Source organism: Phoca vitulina, unplaced genomic scaffold (genome assembly GCF_004348235.1).
Source record: "Phoca vitulina isolate PV1807 unplaced genomic scaffold, GSC_HSeal_1.0 scaffold19, whole genome shotgun sequence".
Taxonomy (NCBI): Eukaryota; Metazoa; Chordata; class Mammalia; order Carnivora; family Phocidae; genus Phoca; species Phoca vitulina.
In genome coordinates, this window is record NW_022589722.1 from 26,451,959 (window position 1) to 26,476,064 (window position 24,106).

The 24,106-nt window shown below is 43.1% G+C and overlaps 1 protein-coding gene across 8 annotated transcripts in view; it reads left to right on the forward strand.

Moving 5' to 3' along the window:
• Positions 1–24,106, forward strand: part of TNRC6B (trinucleotide repeat containing adaptor 6B) — a 248,772-nt gene that overhangs the window by 181,744 nt on the left and 42,922 nt on the right. For 7 of the 8 annotated variants that reach the window (XM_032416409.1, XM_032416416.1, XM_032416412.1 and 4 more), the window contains 8 exons: positions 7,051–7,392; positions 10,251–12,590; positions 14,186–14,344; positions 15,734–15,909; positions 18,777–18,851; positions 19,713–19,758; positions 20,967–21,115; positions 22,198–22,368. In XM_032416409.1, coding sequence (XP_032272300.1) covers positions 7,051–7,392; positions 10,251–12,590; positions 14,186–14,344; positions 15,734–15,909; positions 18,777–18,851; positions 19,713–19,758; positions 20,967–21,115; positions 22,198–22,368 — 3,458 coding nt within the window. The remainder of the gene's footprint in view (positions 1–7,050; positions 7,393–10,250; positions 12,591–14,185; positions 14,345–15,733; positions 15,910–18,776; positions 18,852–19,712; positions 19,759–20,966; positions 21,116–22,197; positions 22,369–24,106) is intronic. The other variant, XM_032416415.1, reaches the window with a different exon arrangement.

Below are 24,106 nucleotides of genomic sequence, written 5' to 3' on the forward strand. Positions count from 1 at the left end.
TTAACAGTCGCCTATCGTGTAAAAATCAAAAAGAGAAAATAGATTTCATTCTTTTAAAAAATGTAGTGGAGTAATGACATGTCTCAATTTGTTTTATTCATCTAAGAAGACAAATGTTGCCTATCACAAATAAGTCTATAGAAGACTAAGGAAGAATTATCTGATGAGAACTCTGGTGGTTATTTTGAGAAGGAGAAAAATTCCAGATAAAAAGAGGAATATTTGCTTAGAGAGTTTTAAAAGATAAGAAATTTTGAACCCTAGGGGCGCCTGGGTGGCTTGGTCGGATAAGTGTCTGCCTTCGGCTCAGGTCATGATCCCAGGGTCCTGGGATTGAGCCCCAGGTCAGACTCCCTGCTCATCGGGGAGTCCACCTCTCCCTCTCCATCTGCCTCTCCCCCAGCACATGCTCTCTCCCTCACTCGCTCGCTCTCAAATAAATAAATAAAATCTTTAAAAAAAAAAAATTCTGAACCCTATAGCAAAATATCTGGAAAAGCTGACAAAGTTTTTCTTTTCTTTTTTCTTTTGCTTGTAATTAATTTTCTTCTTTTTTAATTTACTTATATTGAGATATAATTGACATGAGTGTCAATTGTGTAAGTTTAAGGTGTACAGTGTTTTGATTTGATACATTCATATATGGCAATATGATTACCACAATAACATTAGCTACCACATCACATCACATTACCTAACTGTCATTTCTTTTTTATGGTGGAAACAATTAAAATCTAGTCTCTTGGTAACATTAAAAAAGAAAAAAAAAAGCGTCCGACTCTTGATCTCAGCTCACGTCTGGATCTCAGGGTCATGACTTCAAGCCCTGCATTGGGCTCCACACTGGGCCTATAGCCTACTTTAAAAAAAAGAAAGAAAAGAAGAGGAAAAAAAGATCAGGACTAAAAAGACTGTGCAATGGAGGAGTTTGGACATAGCAATTTTGCCTTGTTAAAAAGATGTTAAGGTCATGGTTGGCTTGATGGTGTAGTTATCAGTATGAAATGACTGATTTATAGAAACTGACATGACCTGGGACGTCTGGGTGGCTCAGTCGGTTAAGCCTCTGTCTCTTGGTTTGACCCAGGTCATGATCTTAGGGTCGTGAGATCCAGTCCCATGTTGGGCTCCGTGTTCAGCGCAGAATCTTCTTGAGATTCTCCCTCTTCCTCTGCCTCTGCCCCTGCCCCGACTTGTGCATACACACTCTCCCTCTCTCTCTCTCTCAAATAAAATCTTGGGGAAAAAAAATGACTGACATGACCTTAAGTGCCATTTGTAGAAATACAGTATCTAGGAAGGCATTTGCAATTCCTATAATAGGTACCACACTGGGTAGAGACAGAAATCAACTTCTGTGGAGCCTGTGGGGTTTGGGCGAGATTGGTCAATGAATTTGAGCCCGTGTCGCCTTCAGAAGGGTTAAACACATGAAGATGCTTAGCCCTCAGTGGAAGGCTTCCCACCTGAGGAAGCTCAGGTAACGGTCTTCAGAGATGTGAGGGGTCCTGGTGTCTGACACTTAGCATCTCCTGGTAAATGTCTGTCAGGTGTTTTGTTCAGTGAGACTTATTCTCATAGCAAAAGTACTGATGGTGAGAGGCAAAGCAACGGGGAAAAGCTTCCAGCTCAAGATAAGTTGAAATTTTTAGATACTGTCATCCACAGTAGCAGTTCATGACCTTTACCCCACCTGGGACACAGCTGAGGGACAGCACCTTCCCATCAGCATACCTGGGATGACAGACCATTGTGGTCCATTGGCCACAACTCTGTCTTCTGAGTCTACCCCAGAAGGCATATTTAGTAAATGCATGTTGGTGGTTGGGATAACCTTGAGTCTACTTATTAAGATTTGAAGTGGATTTTCCCACCCAAGTAAGTAGTTTACAAACTAAACTACTTACAGTATGCGTCACGCCTTGTAGAAACACCTGTGTATTTTAACACTGGTGGGAGCCATTTGTTCAGAGATGGAGCTGGCTACCTCTGGAGAGTGAATGAATGTGAGGTATAATGACATATGGTTCAGATAGATGGGCATAGAAAAGTCCGGGTGGGAGGTAGTGAGGACTTGAACCTGGTTAGAAACAGTGGTGGTGGTGGAGGAAGGAAGGCATCGGAGAGATGCTTTGGTTCGTTGGGATATAATGATGATTGGATAATGATATGCAGGGAAAGAGCAAAGTCTGAGACACCTTCCGGTTTCCCTCCTTGAGAAGATGGTTGGGTGATGACTCTATTCCTTGATCTAAGAGATAATGGGAGCTGGGGAACAAGTTGGAGGGCTGAAGAGAAGGGTGAAAGAGGTCTGAGTTGGAGGTAGTGATTTGGGAAACACTTGCATATAAATGTTAAAGTGTGAACATGGGGGAACTTGTACTCAAGTAACTTAAATGTGGGAAGAGTGTGGGCCCCACGTTCATGTTCAGGTTTTTTTTTCTTTTTAAAGACACAACTCATGGGCGCCTGGGTGGCTCAGTCAATTAAGCATCTGCCTTCCGCTCGGGTCATGATCCCAGGGCCCTGGGATTGAGTCCGCATCAGGCTCCCTGCCCAGTGGGGAATCTGCTTCTCCCTCTCCCTCTGCTACTCCCCCTGCTCGTGCTCTCTCTCAAATAAATAAATAAATAAAATCTTTAATAAAAAAGACACAACTCATGACCAAATTCAACTGCCATCTTACGACTCTGATTAGGGGGTAGCCAGCTATAACCCTCCGGGCAAATCTGACTCCCCTCCTGGTTTTGTACTGCCCATGAGCTAGGAATGTCTGTTTACATTTTTTTCAATGGTTAGAAAAAAATATAAAAACTATTTTCTGACGGTGAAAATGATATGAAATTTATATTTTAGTGCAGTAAGTGAAGTTGTATGGAACACAGCCATACTCATTCGTTTATACATTGTATGTGGCTGCTTTTGCCTACATGTGAACAGTGGAGTCATCATGACAAAGACTGTAGGGCCAGCAAAAGCCTAAAATATTTACTGTCTGGCCCATTACAGAAAACGTTTGCTGACCCCTGACCGAGAGTATGAGAACCCACAAAGGAAGAGAGAAAGGAAGAGCTGAAGAGCTGGCCGGTGTGGGTCTCAGCAGCTCTCACGGAAACAGGGAGGAAATGGCCAGTAGTGTCAGAAGTTGCAGAAAAGTCAAAGAAGGAAGGATGCGACGAGTGTTCATTAGACTGGCAATGAAGATCACTAGTTGTTGGATGAGGAGACGGGTTTCCAGGGCGATGTTCAGGGCAGAAGCCAGGGTGCATTGAGTTTGAGAAGTGAGTAGAAGGTAAAGAAATGGAGACAGAGCTTAGAGGGTACTGAGAGTTCTTCAGTGCATGGTGGCCACTGTCTGTGTGTTCCCAGTTCTTTGAGAGTTTTTGGTATTGCATTGTAACTGATGATTACTCACCAAGAGATTTTCAGCCGAAAACAGTGTCTTTTTTATGTATTTTAACTACTTTTAAAACATTTCTAGAAGTTTTTTTTAATGTTCGTACTATCAAGATATTTAAAGAAAATAGTAGTTTGTATTGGTCCTGCCTGTTTGAGGGTTTTCTTAAAGAATACTTTCATCTGAGGGGTGCCTGGGTGGCTCAGTCCATTAAGCATCTGACTTTGGCTCAGCTCATGATCTCATGGTCCTGGGATCTAGCCCAGAGTCAGGCTCCCTGCTCAGCGGGGAGCCTGCTTCTCCCTCTGCCCCTCCCCCCCCAGCTCGTGCATGCTCTCTCTCTCTCACAAATAAATAAATATTTCTTTTCTTTTTTTTTTTTAAGATTTTATTTATTTATTTGACAGAGACACAGCGAGAGAGGGAACACAAGCAGGGGGAGTAGGAGAAGGAGAAGCAGGCTTCCCGTGGAGCGGGGAGCCCGATGCGGGGCTCAATCCCAGGACCCCAAGATCATGACCTGATCCGAAGGCAGATGCTTAACGACTGAGCCACCCAGGCACCCCAATAAATAAATATTTCTAAAAAAAAAAATACTTACATCTGCAAAAGTAGCATTTTATTGAAGATTTTCAGAAATAGAGGTAATTTAGAAGTTCAAACTATAAGATGAGAATAACGGTGATGGGGAAAGGAAAAAGATTCAGTCATTAGTTCCTGGAAGTCAATGAAAGGAAATTAGAAAATCGGATACCCAGCATTTTTCACAATGTCTGTATTTCCCTTTGATACAGAGGTCATGTTTAAGCCACAGACCTTTTCTATGGAAAATAAGGAAGTATGCCCTCATTTTGAGCAGCTCATTTTTAGAAAGATTTGCCCTACAAATCATTAAGGTGCAGAATAGAAATGAGAGGGTAAAAGTAATTCCTACTCTATCTTAATTCCCCTCTCCTCTGTTAGCACCTGACGTTCTGGAGCATGCTGTGAGGCACGCACTGACTCTGGGAGTCTCAAGTTTGGACTTCGGGAAGCAGGTTGGATCAGATGTCCTGCCTAACAGCCACATTGCTCTCCAGTTAGTGTCTAGAGTTCTTTTTTTTTTTTTTAAGATTTTATTTATTTATTTGAGAGAGAGAGCGCACAAGCAGTGGGGAGGGGCAGAGGGAGAGGGAGAAGCAGACTCCCTGCTGAGCGGGGAGCCCAACGTGGGACTCAATCCCAGGACCTTGGAATCATGACTCAAGCCAAAGGCAGACACTCAACTGACTGAGCCACCCAGGTACCCAGTGTCTAGAGTTCTGATTTGCCTTTGAATGCTTAAAATTCTTGAAATCACAGAAAGGTGTAAGAAAAAAATTGAGTAAGATTTCATTCAAGTTCTAAAACATAGTTTCTCCTAACATGTACCTCAGGCTTTTTCTGTGTCCTGGAGTTTTGAATGACGAATCTCCCAGAATAGAGCACCATATTGGAAGGAAAGTGGTTGAAAGGTGGTCTGATTTCATAATGACTTTATTATTTACGATCCCTTTTATCTCTGACGTGGTGGGAAAATGCTCTGAGGCACTTTTGTAAGGAATCTTACACAATATAGGATACCCACCAAGTTTCTTTGGTTGTGCTGTGAATGTTGTAAAGTTAGTCGAACTGATGTTCAGAGCTCAGTGCTGTAGGATGCTCGTACTATGTCTTACTCTATTTCAGGGAAATGAGTCAAGGCAGCCTCACAGAAGCATAGCTCCTTCCATCCTAAAAACCAATTGGGAAGACTCCTCCCAGCCCTTGCCAGCTTCTTGTTTATTCTCATAATAAGAGGAAAGGGGATTGGGAATGCCATCTGCTATGGGAATCTTACGGGCACAGATAAAAAATGAATCACTGAATAATTCATCTTCATTTATCAGTTATTTTTATCTATCGGCTGTTATAGGTCATGCAGAGCCTATATACTGATAATATCAGACAATGACCAACTTATTTTCTCAAGAGATAGGTTTATCCTACTCAGAGGTTGTAGATCCTCTGACCTCCCTTCCTTACTGGGAGACGCAGGACTGCCTCATGATTGGCTAAGATTAGACCAGGGGTTGCCTTGAAGTGACTTCAGGCTCCTACTCTTTGTTCTTGTTATTCACAATGCTCATCAATGTCCAGTGGGAGTAGATTGGGCCCCCTGATTTCTGATGATGTCTCTCTCTCCATAAAGGAGCCAGTTCAACGAGCAACATGCTGGCCTAGCATCATTTCAGCAGTCAGAGCAGTACCGCCACCAGAGCTGGCCCAAACATTCCTCTGGATGTCAGGGATTTGGGCCTCAGAATCATCTGAATTACCAGGCTCAATGGTTGTTTCTGTAACATTGCCAGCCTCTATTTGCCAGGTAGATTTTCTTAGAAAGGGTGGCAGTCTTTTGGTAGGATGAAGCAAAGGAGGTGCAGAAGAACATTCCCTGTAGGGTTGAGGGGAAAACCAAAGGGTCCTGGAGAGTATATCTTTACGGTCATCCGGCACGTTTCAGACTTCCTATTTGCCATTTTTAAAAGTAAAACATTAAATTCTTTAAAATAAGTAGGAAAAATACCTACATTTTGAAATTTTTATTTAACTTTATTTGAAATTTTTATTTCATTTTACTTTTTTTTTTTCTTTATTAGAGCAAGAGAGAGAGAAAGGAGGGGCAGAGGGAGAGAGAGAGAGAGAGACAGAGAAAGTAATCTTAATCTTAGTCTCCATGCCCAGTGCGGAGCCCAATGCGGGACTTGATCTCACAACTCTGAGATCATGAGCTGAGCTGAAATCAAGAGTCAGATGCTAAACCAACTAAGCCACCCAGGTGCCCCTGAAATTTTTATTTTAAATAAAGAGTTGGAATAAATACACAAGGTACCCTTAAAATTTTTTTGACATGAGCAAAAGAGTTCATAATGTTTCTAATTATTTACACAGAGTGCGAAGCAAGAGTGTTTGAGTTCAGGTAGCTGTAAAAACCAAAACCTAGTTGATTTTGTAATTCTCCAGGGCTGAGGTTTCCTATGGGGGTCTACTCTGTGCCAGGCCCTAAAAAAAAAAGATGAAAGAAAGGTGGGTCCTTACCCTTGAGGGACTCTTGGGTGAGGAGCTTGTAAATGAGAATTTCAATATAATATGATCAATTCATGGTAAAGAAAGATGGACAGTGTGTTCCAGGAGCACAAACGAAGGTGCTTTGCCTACCTAGTCCAGGGACTTCAAGAAAAGTTTCTCCGAGGTAGGTCTTTAAGAAGGTGGATAAAGGGGCAAGGGCAATCTGGTTGAGAGCCTTGAACCTTTACCAAGGGCTTTGCCTGGGGCCCATATGTACCCTCAGACTTGCTGGGCAGCCCTTCAGGGATATAGGGGAGTTGATGGTGATTGCTTCCCCTCCCCCTTAATCAATGGAATGGAATTCTGTGGTCTGGCTGTCTTTGAGCCCTCATCACCATCACTCCGCACCTCTGCCATACCTCCAGGAAACTGAAGATGCACGGGAGCTTAGAAGGACCACGTCCATCCACAGTAGGATGGAAGAAGAGTTGTCTTATGGGAATTGGTCTCATGTAAGCTTTCTTAAAAACAACTTTTAGAAAAATGTATTTGATTTCAAAGGCTGTTTCCCAATCTCTCTCTTTCAGTGCCCGAAGTGACGAAACCAAGTTTAAGCCAACCAACGGCCGCCAGCCCAATTGGCAGCTCTCCATCGCCACCAGTCAATGGTGGCAACAATGCCAAAAGGGTGGCAGTGCCGAACGGACAACCGCCAAGCGCCGCCCGCTACATGCCTCGGGAGGTGCCGCCGCGATTCCGTTGCCAGCAGGACCACAAAGTGTTACTAAAACGTGGGCAGCCCCCTCCGCCGTCCTGCATGCTCCTCGGGGGTGGGGCAGGGCCTCCTCCCTCCACAGCACCTGGAGCAAACTCAAACAACGCACAAGTGACAGGAACGCTGCTGCAGGGGGACGGTGGGACTGCACCAGGTGAGGAATCCGTGTCGGGAGTGGATTCCGCGGCAGCTTGGAAGAGAGCGAGCGCTTCTTCTGTGTTGCCCGGTATAGAGACCACCAAACCCTTCATTAGCTAGACTCTCGGGGTCACTCAGAAGACAGGGAGAGGATCCCGGTAGGAAACGCGTACCAGCACCTCTCTTCTGGAACTGGGTGCTAGCGTCCAGCGTGTGCTCTTGGCATGAGAGGCTAATGCGGCTGCTGTTGGTCATCGCCGTTTGGGACCTTTTCTCCTTCTCAGACAAGCACATTATAACCTCGAGCCTCCCTAGGTCCAGCCGTCAGCACCAGCATGTGCTCCGGCTGCGGTTGGAGGTGAGACTAGTGCACAGGCTTGTTCTGCTTACCTGCCTGTGTTTATGCTCTCAGAACGCTGTGGGTCTAGAGACAGCCGTCTCTTAGATTACTGTGTAGAATCTTGGTCGGGGGGGAGATATCAAATAATATCATTCTATAGTTTTTTATTAGATTTTTAAAATCATTGTTTCTTCAGAGGATTTTGAGCTTTGTTAAAAACTGTATGTAGGGGCACCTGGCTGGCTTAGTCAGCAGAGTGTACAACTCTTGATCTTGGCGTCGTAAGTTCGAGCCCCACACTGGGTACAGAGCCTACTTAAAAAAATAAAACAAAACAAAACTGGATGTAGATATAAGGAATCTTCAGCAGAAAGGCTCTACGAGTTTTGAGAGTTTTTAAAGATGAATACTAAATCAGCTAACAGCTAAGAACCTCCAAACATCACCCCCCCCCTTTTTTTAAAGCTTTTAACAGATTTCCCCTTAGCTCTTAAAATGTTTTTTGAGGCTATACTAAAATTCAGAGCTTGAACATCATCAAGCCTTGGCAAGAACAATGAATTGGTTATTGTTAACTGAGCATGCTTTATTCTAGTTCTGAGTTTGAACATAGAATTGCCTTAGAAAATTCTATCACTGTCTCTTGTGCAGAGTAAAGATGGAAAGAAACCTCACGGTTACACAAGCTTTATGCAGACTTTTCTGTGGTGGCCGTCAGGTCAGGCCCAAAGTAGGCAGGAAAAAGCCTTATGGCCCTTCCTTCTTGTGGCCCCTCATAAGCAGTTGCAAAAGGAAGTATGTGAGGGGTGGTCACATCGGGTGTTTCTGCAGGCAAATCTTGCCAGCCTGGATGTAGACATGAGTCCAGTGTGAGTACTCTCTCATTTGCATTCTTAAAACCAAGGAGACCCCTAAATCTCAAGAGCTGGAGATTCTCTGCTTTCCTATTAACATGGCTCTATGTAATATTTTTTCAACCTTATATTGATTTAAAGCTTCTTGGTTAAAATAACTAAAACAAGTTTAGAAGAAATTACTGGGTTAAAACATGTCATTTTTCTTCCCACTAAATATGACAAATTCCACCAAAATATGTGCTGAGCCAGACTAATTTATAAGACTGAGTTCCTTGGGCATACAGACTGATTCATGCTCGTCTGCCCCAGCATCTAGCTGGGTGGGCATTCATCATTCATCAGATGCTTACTGAGCAGCCACGCACTGGCCACTATGAGGAATTCAAACATTAGCAAGATAGGGTCTCTGCCTAAGAGGGGGAGCTCCTGGGGGAGTCTCTGGTGCTAATGTGGGAGAAGGTAGATGTGAACACAGTACCACAGCACTGAGCAAAATGGCTCCAGACAGGGAAGGGTTATTTTCAGGTGATGAACTAAAAAAACAAAAACAGGGGCGCCTGGGTGGCTCAGTTGGTTGGGCGACTGCCTTCGGCTCAGGTCATGATCCTGGAGTCCCTGGATCGAGTCCCGCATCGGGCTCCCTGCTCAGCGGGGAGTCTGCTTCTCCCTCTGACCCTCCCCCCTCTCATGTACTCGCTCTCTCTCATTCTCTCTCTCTCAAATAAATAAATAAAATCTTAAAAAAATAAAAAATAAAAAATAAAAAAAACAAAAACAAAACAAAACCAAAAACCCTCATAGAAGAAACGGCACTTGAACTAGGCCCAGAAAGATGGACCAATTTCAGTATATGAATCCAGGAAGGGAAGCCAGTAGCTGCCAGTGTGGAATAGTGCCAGGGCGAGAAGGCACAAGTCATGGACTGTCGAGGAGTGTGGCATCCACGTAGAAAGTAGTGCAAGATAAGACTAGAAAAGTCAGTTGGTCCCAGGTTGTGCAGCATCTTTTTTTTTTTTTTTTTTAAAGATTTTATTTATTTATTTGACAGAGAGAGAGAGAGACAGGAGAGAGGGAACACAAGCAGGGGGAGTGGGAGAGGGAGAAGCAGGCTCCCCGCTGAGCAGGGAGCCCGATGCGGGGCTCGATCCCAGGACCCCGGGACCATGACCTGAGCCGAAGGCAGACGCCTAACGACTGAGCCACCCGGGCGCCCCAGTTGTGCAGCATCTTGATCAAACTCCAGGCCAAAGTTTAGCTTTGTTCTTGTGCACGAAGAAACTGTTGGAAGCTTCCCATACACCGGTGATCTAACTGAAGGGGTGCTTCAGAACAATTACCCTAGCCAGGAATGTTTAGAGTATATTGGAAATAGAAAGCAGGTTCAGCATGTTACTGCATTGTCTCAAGATATAAGAAGGCCCTTCTCTGTCAATAGGAATGACAAGGGGACAGCTTTGAGAAATGTTGTGGATTTACACTTAGCAGTACGCCACCCCAGCGGAATGAGAGAGAAGAGATGACTAGAGCAGGTGTGGCACAGTTAACCAAGAAGGGCAGCTGGGTAGAGAAGTTAGTTTGTGGGGCAACGTGATGAGCTCCCTTAGGGGCAGTTTGAGCTTGAGGTGTTAGTAGCGCATGCGTGTGTAGCTGTGATTGATCCGATCATCTCTTTCCCAGAGTCAAGCCTTGGAGGTGCTGCTGCTTCAAATTATGCAAATCCCACTTGGGGCCCGGGAGCCTCCTCCAACAACGGCGCCTCCCCCAACCCAGTTCACATCCGGGACAAGGTGATTGTAGACGGGTCTGACATGGAAGAGTGGCCTTGTATTGCCAGCAAAGACACTGAGTCTTCTTCCGAAAACACCACCGATAACAACAGTGCCTCGAACCCTGGCTCTGAGAAGAGCACTCTGCCAGGAAGCACCACTAGTAACAAAGGAAAAGGGAGCCAGTGCCAGTCTGCAAGTTCTGGGAACGAATGTAATCTTGGGGTCTGGAAATCTGACCCTAAGACTAAATCTGTTCAATCTTCCAACTCTACTACAGAGAGCAACAATGGACTAGGAAATTGGAGGAATGTGAGTGGTCAGGATAGAATTGGACCTGGCTCTGGCTTCAGCAACTTTAACCCAAATAGCAACCCATCTGCCTGGCCAGCGCTGGTCCAAGAAGGAAATTCTAGGAAAGGGGCACTGGAAACGGATACTAGTAATTCCAGTGCACAGGTTAGCACAGTAGGTCAGGCATCCAGGGAACAGCAGTCAAAGATGGAAAATGCGGGTGTTAATTTTGTTGTCTCTGGCAGAGAACAGGCTCAAATTCATAACACTGATGGACCAAAAAATGGAAACACTAACTCCTTGAACTTAAGTTCACCAAACCCCATGGAGAATAAGGGAATGCCCTTTGGAATGGGCTTGGGGAACGCCTCCAGGAGCACTGATGCCCCTTCACAAAGCACTGGAGATCGAAAGACTGGGAGTGTTGGATCTTGGGGTGCAGCTAGGGGGCCTTCTGGAACTGACACAGCCTCTGGACAAAGCAATTCTGGAAACAATGGGAACAATGGAAAGGATAGAGAGGACTCCTGGAAAGGAGCTTCTGTTCAGAAATCATCTGGGTCAAAAAATGACTCTTGGGACAATAACAGGTCTACGGGTGGGTCCTGGAACTTTGGCCCTCAGGACTCTAATGACAACAAATGGGGTGAAGGGAACAAAATGACATCTGGGGTCTCTCAGGGAGAATGGAAACAGCCGACTGGGTCTGATGAGTTGAAAATTGGAGAATGGAGTGGTCCAAACCAACCAAATTCTAGCACTGGAGCATGGGACAATCAAAAGGGCCACCCCCTCCCTGAAAACCAAGGCAATGCCCAGGCTCCCTGTTGGGGAAGATCTTCCAGCTCCACAGGAAGTGAAGTTGGAGGTCAAAGCACTGGAAGCAACCACAAAGCAGGAAGTAGTGACAGTCATAATTCTGGCCGTCGGTCATACCGGCCCACACATCCTGATTGTCAGGCTGTCTTACAGACTCTTTTGAGCCGAACTGATTTGGACCCCAGGGTGCTCTCAAACACTGGCTGGGGCCAAACTCAAATTAAGCAGGACACAGTGTGGGATATTGAAGAGGTGCCAAGGCCTGAGGGGAAATCTGACAAAGGAACTGAGGGGTGGGAGAGCGCTGCCACACAGACCAAGAACTCAGGGGGCTGGGGAGACGCACCCAGCCAAAGCAATCAAATGAAGTCTGGATGGGGGGAGCTCTCAGCCTCTACAGAGTGGAAAGACCCCAAGAACACAGGAGGCTGGAATGACTACAAGAACAACTCTTCCAACTGGGGAGGCACACGACCAGATGAAAAGACTTCTTCCTCTTGGAATGAGAACTCCAGCAAGGATCAGGGGTGGGGAGGGGGACGCCAGCCCAATCAAGGATGGACTTCTGGGAAGAATGGTTGGGGAGAGGAAGTTGATCAAGCGAAAAACAGCAGTTGGGAAAGTTCTGCAAGTAAACCTGTGTCTGGGTGGGGTGAAGGAGGGCAGAATGAAATTGGAACTTGGGGGAACAGTGGGAATGCAAGCCTAGCTTCCAAAGGCGGGTGGGAAGATTGCAAAAGGTCACCAGCGTGGACTGAGACCGGCAGACAGCCCAGTTCCTGGAATAAACAGCACCAACAGCAGCAGCCACAGCAGCCACAACCACCACCGCCAGAGGCTTCTGGTTCCTGGGGAGGCCCACCCCCACCACCTCCAGGCAACGGACGACCTTCCAATTCCAACTGGAGCAGCGGGCCACAGCCAGTAACCCCTAAGGATGAGGAACCCAGCGGTTGGGAAGAGCCATCCCCCCAGTCAATTAGTCGGAAAATGGACATCGATGATGGCACTTCGGCGTGGGGAGACCCCAACAGTTACAACTACAAGAATGTGAATCTGTGGGATAAGAATTCCCAAGGGGGCCCAGCACCTCGAGAACCAAACCTGCCTACCCCCATGACCAGTAAATCAGCATCAGGTAGGCAATGGCTGCTTCTTGTGGGTTTGATAAAGAAAAATCCTAAACCAGGGCATTTTTATTAAGCTGCATTTATTCAACTTGGCTTTGTTCTGGAAATCTTTGTACATTAACCTACTCTACTGTTAACAGAAGCTCTCTTTTTATAAAATGATAGTGATAACAGATGCTGGTGGTACATTTTAATGTTCTTTCTTGGCAAAAGGAATAAGATGGCATCCCTGTGGTAGTCTCCCGAAGTTTGTGGTTTTTGGGGTTTTTTTTTTTGTAATTGTATTGGTCTTGTAGAATCCAAAGAACATATCTTGCTAAACAAACTATGCCCCAGATTTAAAAATGAAGAATTAAAATAGTAGCAGAAATAGACCTGATTTCCATTCAGTCTCTACCCGTGGATATATCCTCTGTGTTTCTCCTTCCCCAGCGAAGGGAAGTATTCTGTGGTGTTCTCGAAGGGGCCATTGCAATGCTGTAGCGCAGCTGGGATCTGGAAGGTTTCAGTCACTTTCCAGATGACTTTTAATGATCACCTCTGGAAGTGGAGTACTTCATGTAAGAAAGTGTTCTCTCATGATAGTCACTTGCCCAGAATTAAACTTTCTTCTTGCTCTATTTGAATAGAAACCCCATACCTGGTAAATTAAAAGTAGTGCTAGTAATACCATCTTTGGCATCGTCAACTTGAATGTCCCCATAAAGCATATAATTCAACAAATTAAGGGGATGCACTGTTCAGGTGGGGTTTTTGGTTTTGTTTTTAAGGTAGAATTAATATTTAGTTTTCCACTCCTCAAGTAAGCATACTGTTGAGTGAATGCAGTTATGGCCACTTAGAAAATGATTGCTTTTAACTGGTTCTTTTTTTTCCCCCTCAAATATTGAAAAGAATGAAGAAGGAAATAAAGATTGCTCATTAATTCCCTGTCCAGCATAAAACCTGCTAACATGTGAAAAAAATTTATTATCCATATAGTAAAAACCTTCAAACTGTACAGAAAAGCAAAATATAATAAATAAAAGAATCTTAGCCCCTAGGGTCTCTTCCCACAGGTAATCCCTTAGAGTTTTGTGTCTCATTCAAAAATTTTGTTCATACCTATAGCTAAATATATCTATCCTTTACAGCTTTTACACAGAAGGGATTGTACTGTATACACTGTTCTTCACCTTGCTTTTTTCATCATACTTTAAAACTTTCCATGTTAGCACATACATTTTTCTCTTTTATTTGCTTTGTGTACAGTATTTATTTCATGGGTGACACAATTGGCCTAACCAGTCCCTTTTTGATAGATACTTAGGTCGCTTCCAAATGGCCTCCAACAGTGATACGGTGAGCATTGTTGTACATGTAATTTTATGTACTTTACAAGTATATCTATGGTATAATTCCCTGGCAGTGGAATTGCTGGGCCAAAAGTTAAAGTGACAATGCCATTTGCCTCCATGAGGGTGGAACCCATTCGTATTTCTGGCAACAGAATAGAGGATTGCCTGTTCCTCCTACCTTCACCCCCACCCCATATCCGCTCCCTGGATGTTAGGATGTTTCCTTTAACAGATCATTCTTAGAGAGCCGTTTTCTTTCTTTGCAGTCTGGAGCAAAAGCACACCACCTGCTCCAGATAATGGTACTTCAGCTTGGGGTGAGCCAAACGAAAGCAGTCCTGGGTGGGGTGAAATGGATGACACAGGAGCATCGACCACAGGCTGGGGGAACGCACCCTCCAACGCTCCAAATGCCATGAAACCTAGTAAGTGTACAGCATTATTTGTGAGGGAGTCTCCATTAATTTGGGGGCCAGACATTTTGGTGGGGTGTTCTAATGTTTAAACTGTTGTTTCAGTGAGACTGAGGACCGTGAACCTTTGATAAATGATCAGTACCAAATGGCAGTGACTTAGCTGTGCATATGTTAACATGTTTACAGTCTAGAAGTCAGAAGTTAATTTTGTTGATTTTCTTTTATGTTCGGTTTAGTATCTGGCCAGAATTGAAATGTTGACGTGGTGCTTTTTTTGCCAGTAACTTAAATATTGCTCACCATCTCTCTTTTGCATTTCTGCCCCTTTGTTAGTATAGTTTTTAAAAAGACTTTCCTGGCTTTTACTGTGGAACACAGTCTCTGCTACTCAGTGACTTTATCCTTCTGTTTCTTCCTCGTCCCTTTGTCTCTCCTCTCATACTTCCACCCACATAGGAACACATAAGGTTTCTTGAACCCAACAAAGATTTCTTCATTTGAGTGTTTTATACAAAGCATGTCACACTTATTCATAATCATTGAAAGTCTAAGCTATCCTTGATCCAACTGGCAATGTGTAGTCACAGTAATTTGCAAAACTTTGTAAACCGATGCTATGGAATGTCTCATTGGGTGTTCCTCAGTTGAAAAATTCAGTTTCAAGTGCCCATTTTCACTTGTTTGTCGTTTTCTTAAAAAGTATTCCAACATCTCTTTTCTGCCATACTGCAGACTTAAGGAATTATCTTTTGATTTAAAAATGTGGTCATACTGTATGCTCAAAATTTGAACAAGAATAATAAATTCTGTTGTCAATTTTATTGTATGACATTTATGACTCTTACAGCGCCCCATGAAGTACAGTCTTAGCTGTATCCTAGAAATTCATTCTTGTGTCTGTAACTTGCATTTTAAAAATTATGAATCTACTTCACTTCAGAGAAATAGCTTTATAAAGACCATGATTTCATCATGATTTTCACTGTAAAATTGGTTGTATCATCATGGGAAATACCACGCTGTAAACTTGAAATAGATCCAAAATGGCTGTTGGAAGACATTAACCAGACCTTTGGCACAAGGAGATACTTCAGCAGTACTGTCAGGATTTTTCCGTGTCTTTCCCAACCTTAGAATCACCCTTCTTCCATCACGAAACCTTCACAGTTTAAAAAATGTCTTCTCTTCTTCAGGATCTTCTATAGTTAAAGCTATACTTACACCTTCCCTTTGTCTGGGTAATACGAATGTGGAAGGGGCTAGAATGTTTGCCTCACCATATAGATGGATTAGATAAGATGCCAAATACCCTAAAATGCTGCATTCATAAGGACTGATCATTGTGGGTATTGTCATATACAGCTATTACATAACGGTTGATCCATTCTTTTCTTAAAGATTCCAAATCTATGCAAGATGGCTGGGGGGAGAGTGACGGTCCAGTGACGGGAACTCGCCATCCCAGCTGGGAAGAGGAGGATGATGGAGGAGTCTGGAACACCGCCGGCTCTCAGGGAAGTGCTTCCTCCCACAACTCAGCAAGCTGGGGACAAGGAGGAAAGAAACAAATGAAGGTAGCCCACTTTAGAAATGTTTGAGCTTGTTTCTTCATTCTTAGAAGGCAGAACTGAGAATTTTCTAATGGAAGGAGTCCCTGAGGTCCTCAGTAAGGGGGAAAATACTTTCTCAAGAGCAAATAATTACTTCCTCTTTACTTCTCATCTTCCTTCCCCATGACCTTGAAACCTCGAACTACAGAGCTGTTGCTGTGAGCAAAGTGGAATTTTCAAAGACAGGAGATTTTTTTCACTTTTAGTTTCCATATGATAATAATTCTTTGGAAGCTTTCAAGGCACACTTTATAAATGTTTTATGCTTTTGCATTCTAAAGCCAAGGAAGTCCTTAGGGTAAGTCCCCATGATATATAGAAGAGAAACCAAAGAAAGATAGCTTCTCCAGTGGCGATCAGCATGACTGGTTTTTATCCGATTAAGGAAATTCCAAAACCCAGAACCATTCTTCCAACAAAGTGAAGTGCCAGTGCGTAACCTTGCTGTAGCAACCGGCTGATTTATCCACATCCCATACCGGGTTGTGTTCTAAAGTTGTTGCTTTCCGAAGCGCCTGCGTGGTTCAGTTGGTTGAGCATCCAACTCTTGATCTCAGCACAGGTCTTGATCTCAGGGTTGTGAGTTTAAGCCCCACACTGGGCTCCACGCTGGTCATGGAGCCTTCTTAATTTAAAAAAAAAAAAAAAAACGAATAAAATTGTCACTTTCCTTGTCTTAGAGCAACTCAGTTTCTACTTTGATCTGCGTAATTTGATGAGGACTTTGGTTTCAATCTAGAACGAGTCTTTGAACCTGAACCACTCTCTCAGCAGAGGCGTTCTTTCCCTTCTGCAGATAAATTGATGGAAATAAAGAATGGGCAGTCATATATTTAATTTCAACATGGGAGCCTTGCTGCCCTGTGAAACATTTCACAGTGAATATTGTCCTGGTTTCCAATACCAAGTACCCTCCTGGAAGGTCTTCAGTTGGCTAAGGGGGCTGTACCTTCATCCCCTTTGCTGCAGGATATTAATTTTGTGCTGAATACGGTAACTCAGTAGCCTAAGAACACAGGTAGTTCCTTTTGGAGGCATCCTGTTTAAGCAGCCAGTTACAGTTTCCCTTCTAAGGACTTCTGTTTCCTCCCCCTAGTCACAGAAGTAATTATTCAGTAAATTTCTCAGCATCTTTGTACTCTCATGTTGTCTGGCTTGCTGTGGCTTTGTTTTTGTCATTTACAAATTCCCAGTGAGACGGAATGAAAAGACAGTCGAGGGAGACTGCTGATTGACCGGAATTGAGTGAGGGAAAGGTGCTGGTCCACTCGGGTGGCCCCAAGATGTAATTGATCCAGCTCAGTGGGAATGCAGTGTTTCTGCCCCATGACTGACAATTCTGACCTTTTGTATCCAGGGCCTTCTTTTTACTGATTGTGATCAAAGGCAGATAACGTAAGATTTACCATTTTAGCCATTTTTAGGTGCACAGACAGTTCAGTAGCGTTGAGTACATTCACGCTGTTGTGCAACCATCACCACATCTCGCCACAAAACTCTTTTCGTCTGCAAAACTGAAACTGTTTGTGTTAAACAAAAACTACCAATTCTCCCATCCCTCCAGTGAGGGCTTTCTTGACCTTAAAACCTTTAATGTTAGTGAACTTACTCACTTTCAAGAATAATAAAATTGACATAATAAATATCATCAAAACACAGAGTTTTTATTTGTAGAATGTACAAGTGCACAAAGCCCCATCACCCCCTGTCCCCACCAAGGCCTCATCACAGTTCCACCTGCCTTCTCCGTAGAAGTAAAAGGGGAGCTGATGTTGGGTGTCCTGTTTCAGGAAGAAACTAGGTCCCTTAAGAAACAAAAATTCAGGGGCGCCTGGGTGGCTCAGTTGGTTAGGCATCTGCCTTCACCTCAGGTCATGATCCCAGGGTCCTGGGATCGAGCCCCGCATCGGGCTCTCCGCTCAGCGGGAAGCCTGCTTCTCCCTCTCCCCCTCCCCCCATTCTTGCTCATGCTAGCTCTATCTCAAATAAATAAATAAATAAATAAAATCTTAAAAAAAAAAAGAAACAAAAACTCAGCGCCTGCCTGCCTTTGCAATAAGATCAGTGATGTGTTCTGCTAGGGCCTCTTTCCCACGGGGACCCCTGTTGTTTATACTGTGAAACAAGCAGATGAAGGGTGCGTGGCTGAGTTCTCATTGTATCCACACAGAGACTAATGACCAGCTTAAATAGTCTGTTTTAACAGGCTAGTGCCTATTTATTTTCCAAATAACAGGCACTAGCATTGAACTCTTTCTTTTCTTCTAATACAAACCGGGTTACAAGGAGATAGTAAAAGGAAAAGTACTAGCATGCAAACGTTGTATTTTAGAAGATCTGATATTTCCTTCTGTTTATAAGGTAAAAACACCAGCTGACCTGGGCGCCTGGGTGGCTCAGTCGGTTAAGCGTCTGCCTTCAGCTCAGGTCATGATCCCGGGGTCCAGGGATTGAGTCCTGCACTGGACTCCCTGCTCAGTGTGGAGTCTGCTTCTCCCTTTCCCTCTGCCATTCCCCCTGCTTGTGCTCTCTCTCTCTCAAATAAATAAATAAAATCTTAAAAAAAAAAAACCCAGCTGACCAATGTTTTTCCGGTTACTTCTAATTCAGTGTGACAAATAGAATAAGAATGAAAACACAGATAGATCTAAAGCTTATTAATCTTTCAGACTAACAGATAAAATACCAAAATAACCATAGTTAAAGAGGGAAATTTGGGTTAAAAAAGGTAAACTGTTGGTTCTGCATTTTCAATCAGTACTTAAATGCAACTCAGATACGAAGTGAGAGAAAATAATTTGGTTCTGAGGTTACATATTTCATTTCTGTAGTGCTCACTGAAAGGAGGAAACAATGATTCATGGATGAATCCTCTTGCCAAACAGTTTTCAAATATGGGATTGCTGGTAAGTTTCATTTTCTTACAAGTGTAATACAGCCCAGCTTTTACTTTTAGTACAAATGCTAAGACCGCTGCCACATAGAATACAACATTACAGAGTTAGAAACTGGTTAAGCAATGTTTCTCATTTGGAGTAAGCAATATTTATCCTCTATTCGCTTATTCTTAATTAAATACTCCAATATTTAAAGCTTACGGCTTTTGAATTTGTAGTTCTTGTATCCTTTTCCTTAGGTGCTTAGAGGAAGAAAGAGCCAGGCCTTAAAACTTACATAATTTTCCCTGACTACTGCTGTACCAGTGTTAATATTACAGTTTTGAAAACGGCAGCAAGAGCAAAATAACTAGAGAAAGTATTTGTAATTAATTATATAAGGAATTCTTGTAGGATTCCTCTTTTTTTTTCCTTCTCTCTTGGGAACATCGTGGGGACACCCCGTCCCTGGTTGCCAAAAGACAAATAGCTTGACTTGGCTGCACATTACCAGATTTGATGACTTGACAAGTCACGAGAAGAAGTTGTCATCATTTGGCTGACACTCGTGGAATTTGATCCCGAACCGACTGGAACTTGAGCAGGGTTTTATTTCTCTAAGCAGCTACTTAACTATTGCTCTGTCCATAGAATTACTGAAGCTACTTCTGTGTGAAAATTGAATTTAGGAATATAGACACCCAACAGCAATCAAATTAGTCGTATCCTAAATGATCTTGTCTTCATCCCAGTGTAAGGTTCACGTCGAAAGAATCTTATATAGTGCCTGTAGGACGCCACAGCTCTCATGTAAATAATGCCATTTTTTTTCTCTGATCCAGACTTTGAATTCAAACCTTTAATCCTCCCTCCCTGTTGCTGCTTTTTCAGAGTCAAACTGAAGATAATCCAGGCAGCAAAATGGATTTGTCTGTAGGTGTGTATCACTCCACTAATATGAATGGAATATGTTGTTGTTAATGATGCCATGTTGGATCCCTGCTCAGTTTGAGTTGGGATGGGTGCTGCTCAGCAGACATGAAGGACCATCCTAGACACTAGGTAGGGGTTGAAAACTCCAAACGGCTGCAGGATCCAGGAAAGTCACGTAAATGAATGGTGTGTGCCAGGTGTAAGCAGGTGGGAGTTGGAGGCCACTGGTTAGCTGTGGGCGGCCTGTGTACCACGTAAAGGATAAAGGACTCAGCCTTGCTCGGCCCTTAGCAGTTGTTGCCCTGGAGAGTAAAGGTTCAGCCTTGTCAGAGCTTCCAGTTTTCAAGCAGGGCCAGAAATTTAGACATACATTGACAACCTGATATTTAAATATTGGAACCTAATTCAGATTGTTAAAAACTGTGGTGTGTGGCCGAACCCAGTGTGTCTGTGGCCCTGCCATCCTCTGCCCTCAGGTTGCTAGTCCCGTCCGCACTGGGGTGTTGCATTATTGACGAGCACCCCCACTGCAGGTGGGGCAGACGCCATGTCAGCCCTTGGTCTGTGGGGTCATCCCCGTGACACCGTTGCTCACCTTGAGGAACTTAAAAAGAATCAAACCAGGAAGAAAGGAAAACAGTCCTGGGTCATAAGGGAAATAGCCTTTGATCTATGATATTGTAAAATATAAGAATAACAAAAAAGTAAGCTTCCAGGGGCACTGATCATGTCAGTGTATAACAGCAAATTTCCAGAGCTGTGAAGAAAAGGAGGAATAACCATGGTACCTGGGAAATCACGAGGCCTTTTTATCCCCAATAACTGTTTCACAGCCCCACCCATTTATCTAGCAGATGCTAAAAGGGCAAGAGACAAATTTTCTCCCTGAGCACATTTGAGTTTATGAGCAAGTGATATTCATCAAACATATCAATAACCAGTGGAAATATTTTTTTAGTCAGATTTTTACCAGGTTGGCCCTAAGTCTCTCTTTCAGTCTTCCATTGAAAACAAGCTACAAATGATAGGAGTTTTTTTAAAAGGAACAAAAGGACCCACATGTGCTCCAGGGAGGGTCCCCAGCAGCCTGAACCAACGAGATCCCTTGTGGTCTACACCCAACACCTCAGGGAAGAGAGTGGGGCTAGAACTCCTCGTCATGAGGGAGACATTGGTTCTTGAAATTTTCACTTCTTCTGTGCTCCTTTTCAGGGAGCCTTCCAGATAAAAAATTTGACGTGGACAAGCGAGCGATGAATCTCGGGGATTTTAATGATATCATGAGGAAGGATCGATCTGGGTTCCGTCCACCTAATTCCAAAGACATGGGAACCACAGATAGTGGGCCTTATTTCGAGAAGGTGAGTCGAATCCTTTGTTTAAGACCGTAATTGATGCGAACCACTTTGGTTCCCGTTTGTTCTTTTGGTAATCAGTTCCAGGAGGAAGCATAGAATTACTGAATTAATTAATGAGCAAAACGCAAATATCACCTGCATGTAAGTGGTGATGTAAAAACAGTTGATGTCAACAGGTGATTAGGCAGAAGCTAGAACCATCTGTCTTTAGTATGTGAGTATTGTGAACAAGGTCTGAGTGTTTAGAAATTTTATGAAGTTTGGAAGGGGGAAATGAATGGTCTGACTTTTTACAGTAGGGGAAATGCACACTCGAAACATGTAGAAGAAATTTTAGAGACAAATTTATTCTGAATTCTTTTTTCTGCTGCTATACAATGAGAAATTAAATTTGGGATCTTGTGCAAATAATCTGGATCTCCCAAGGCCTTGCCTTCTAGCTTAGTCAAGCTGGCCCAGAACTTTCTCTTTTGTTATTTCTAAGAGAGTTCCTTTGTTCTTTCTCCATTCCCCTAGTTACCTATTTTTAGTTACAATGGTGTACTGTCCAAATTCTCAACTACCTGATTTAAAGAAGTTGTTTATACCTAGTTCTTTTTATTTTTATCATTCCTGATGGAGGAAATAATTCCTTGATTCAGAATACTGATTTGCCAAGCCCTGGATCTTCAGAAAGCAATTAAAACCAAAAGTTTTAGATCTGGCACATTTTTGACACCACTGATGATGCTGTTCCAGGCAGCAACAGATTCCCAAGAAGCTTATTCTGGCTTCTCTTTCAGCAGCCACATAGAGTAATCAATATTAGATGCATAAAAATAAAGTGTCTGGGAATTTTTATCCTAGTGCAATGGACAGAACGTGTTACTGACTTACAGGATAAGAAAAAATCCGTATCTGAGATGACAGATGGTGTCTCTTGGGCCAAGTGTGATGACTCTTATCAGATCCAAATTCCATCCTCGTTTATTGCTAATACACTCTAATTCTGTTTGTTCCTAGTGTTTCTCTCTTGTCCCTTCTTGCATTCTGTTGCTTCACTAACCAACACTCATTGTGATTGGCTAACTCCTACTACTTTTCAGCTGACTTTGCCTTTCTCCAATCAAGATGGGTGCCTTGGGGATGAGGCTCCCTGCTCTCCCTTCTCCCCTTCTCCCAGCTACAAGCTGTCTCCCTCTGGTTCCACACTACCCAACGTCAGCCTTGGAGCAATCGGCACAGGGCTCAACCCCCAAAACTTCGCTGCTAGACAAGTAAGGAGGCCTCTCAAATTTACAACTTCTTGGCTGTGGCCTCGCCTTGGCCCTGGTCTGCAGTTGATTGCATCATTTGTCTGTCTTGGGAAATTTGTTGATTACTGAATGCACAGAATGATACTAAGTATAGGCTTTAGATCTCTTAGCCCGTAGAACCCATCTCTCTTCATATTTTCTCAACATGGATTTTATTTAAATCTGTTTCTTTTGTCTTCTCATTTTTGGTCATAAGTTCACATTTAAGAAGGTAACTAAGTTCTAAATTAAGCTAAGTTCCTAAGAACTAGCTTAGGAAAATGTTAAGGAGGGTATGTAGGTACTTTATGTCATCTAACTTAGCAACAAATTTGCCATTCTTAACCTTGGATTGAATGGCAAGTGATATTTTTGAAGTCCTTTCAATTTAGTAAAACTTCTAAATAGAAAATAGCAGCAAAACTAGTAGTAGTAAATACTCGAGCGTTACAGCATCTTAAAATCTAGTGTCTTTAAGTGTAAAATACAATAATTACCCAGAGAGAGGTAATTTGATAGGGGAGAATGAAGTTTTGGGAAGACTGGATGTTTCCTAGGGGCGGGCCTCAGTCCTCCCAGGAGGGGCCGTGCACCAGGAGTGAGACTGGCAGGGCAGGCCTCTGGGGCCCCCTCACCTCCGCGGGCCTGACATAGCGCGGCAGGCCTCTGTCACCCCACAGCAGCTCCGGGGTAGTTCTCGAGGAGAAAACCAGGAATTTGGAGACAATTCCTCTGTGACAGTGACCCCAGTGATGATATTTTCCTAGCCACAGTTCTGTGACCATTTACCTGTCACTGTGACTCTCACCTCAGGATGTCATGGAAGGACATTTAATTATTAATTGTATCCATTCTGTTTCCACATGCTGACTTTCACAAACAAGTGAAAAGGTATTATAAAACACCTCTCACACCATAATCCTTCAGTTGCACACAGGTCTTTCATATGCTTTCTAATTATTGCTGTAGCACATTTTAAAAATGGATCATATGATATCCATGTGTTCAGTTGGTTATCTCCAGTTTGGGAGTTATGGGTAATTTCTTGTTTTTTTTTTTTTTTTATATTTCACTGTTTTTCTTAATGTTTCCACAGAGGACATAGACATGTATTGCTTATATAAACAAAGAAGAAATAATTATATCAGTGGTTTGGGGCAGCTCTTTTTTTTTGGACTGAGGTATAGAAAATATAAAATAGTCCTCACACTTTTGATTAATGATAAATACAAACATGCTTACAGAATTGCACATTTATCAAGAGCCATTAGTATATGATTTTTAGTATAATAGACCAGCCAAAGTAGCTGGCACTGGACTCTAAGAAAAAGTCATTCCTCTTTGGGTTTTTTTTATCCTAAAAATGGAATGCTACAAAGTCCATTGTGAATCCGGTGGATACACATTTTATCTAAATATGGTCGTGGTTCTTCTACGCCATTTTCATGCAGGCTTAATATAGTTCATAATTAAAAATTAAAATGTAAGATTTTTATTTTCAAGTCACAAATTTCAATCAGCTTGGTAACCTTGTTTTTAATTTATATGCCTTTCTATTTTAAACACTGTAGTTGAGGCAGCCATCACCAATAAATACTAAGACTCAGGTCATCATAAAAGCCTTATATTCAACAATAAAGCTGTAGAAATAACCAGATAAACCGCCATTAACATACATATAAGCATTTGATGACCGTTTTCCTAATTTCTAAATACAGTC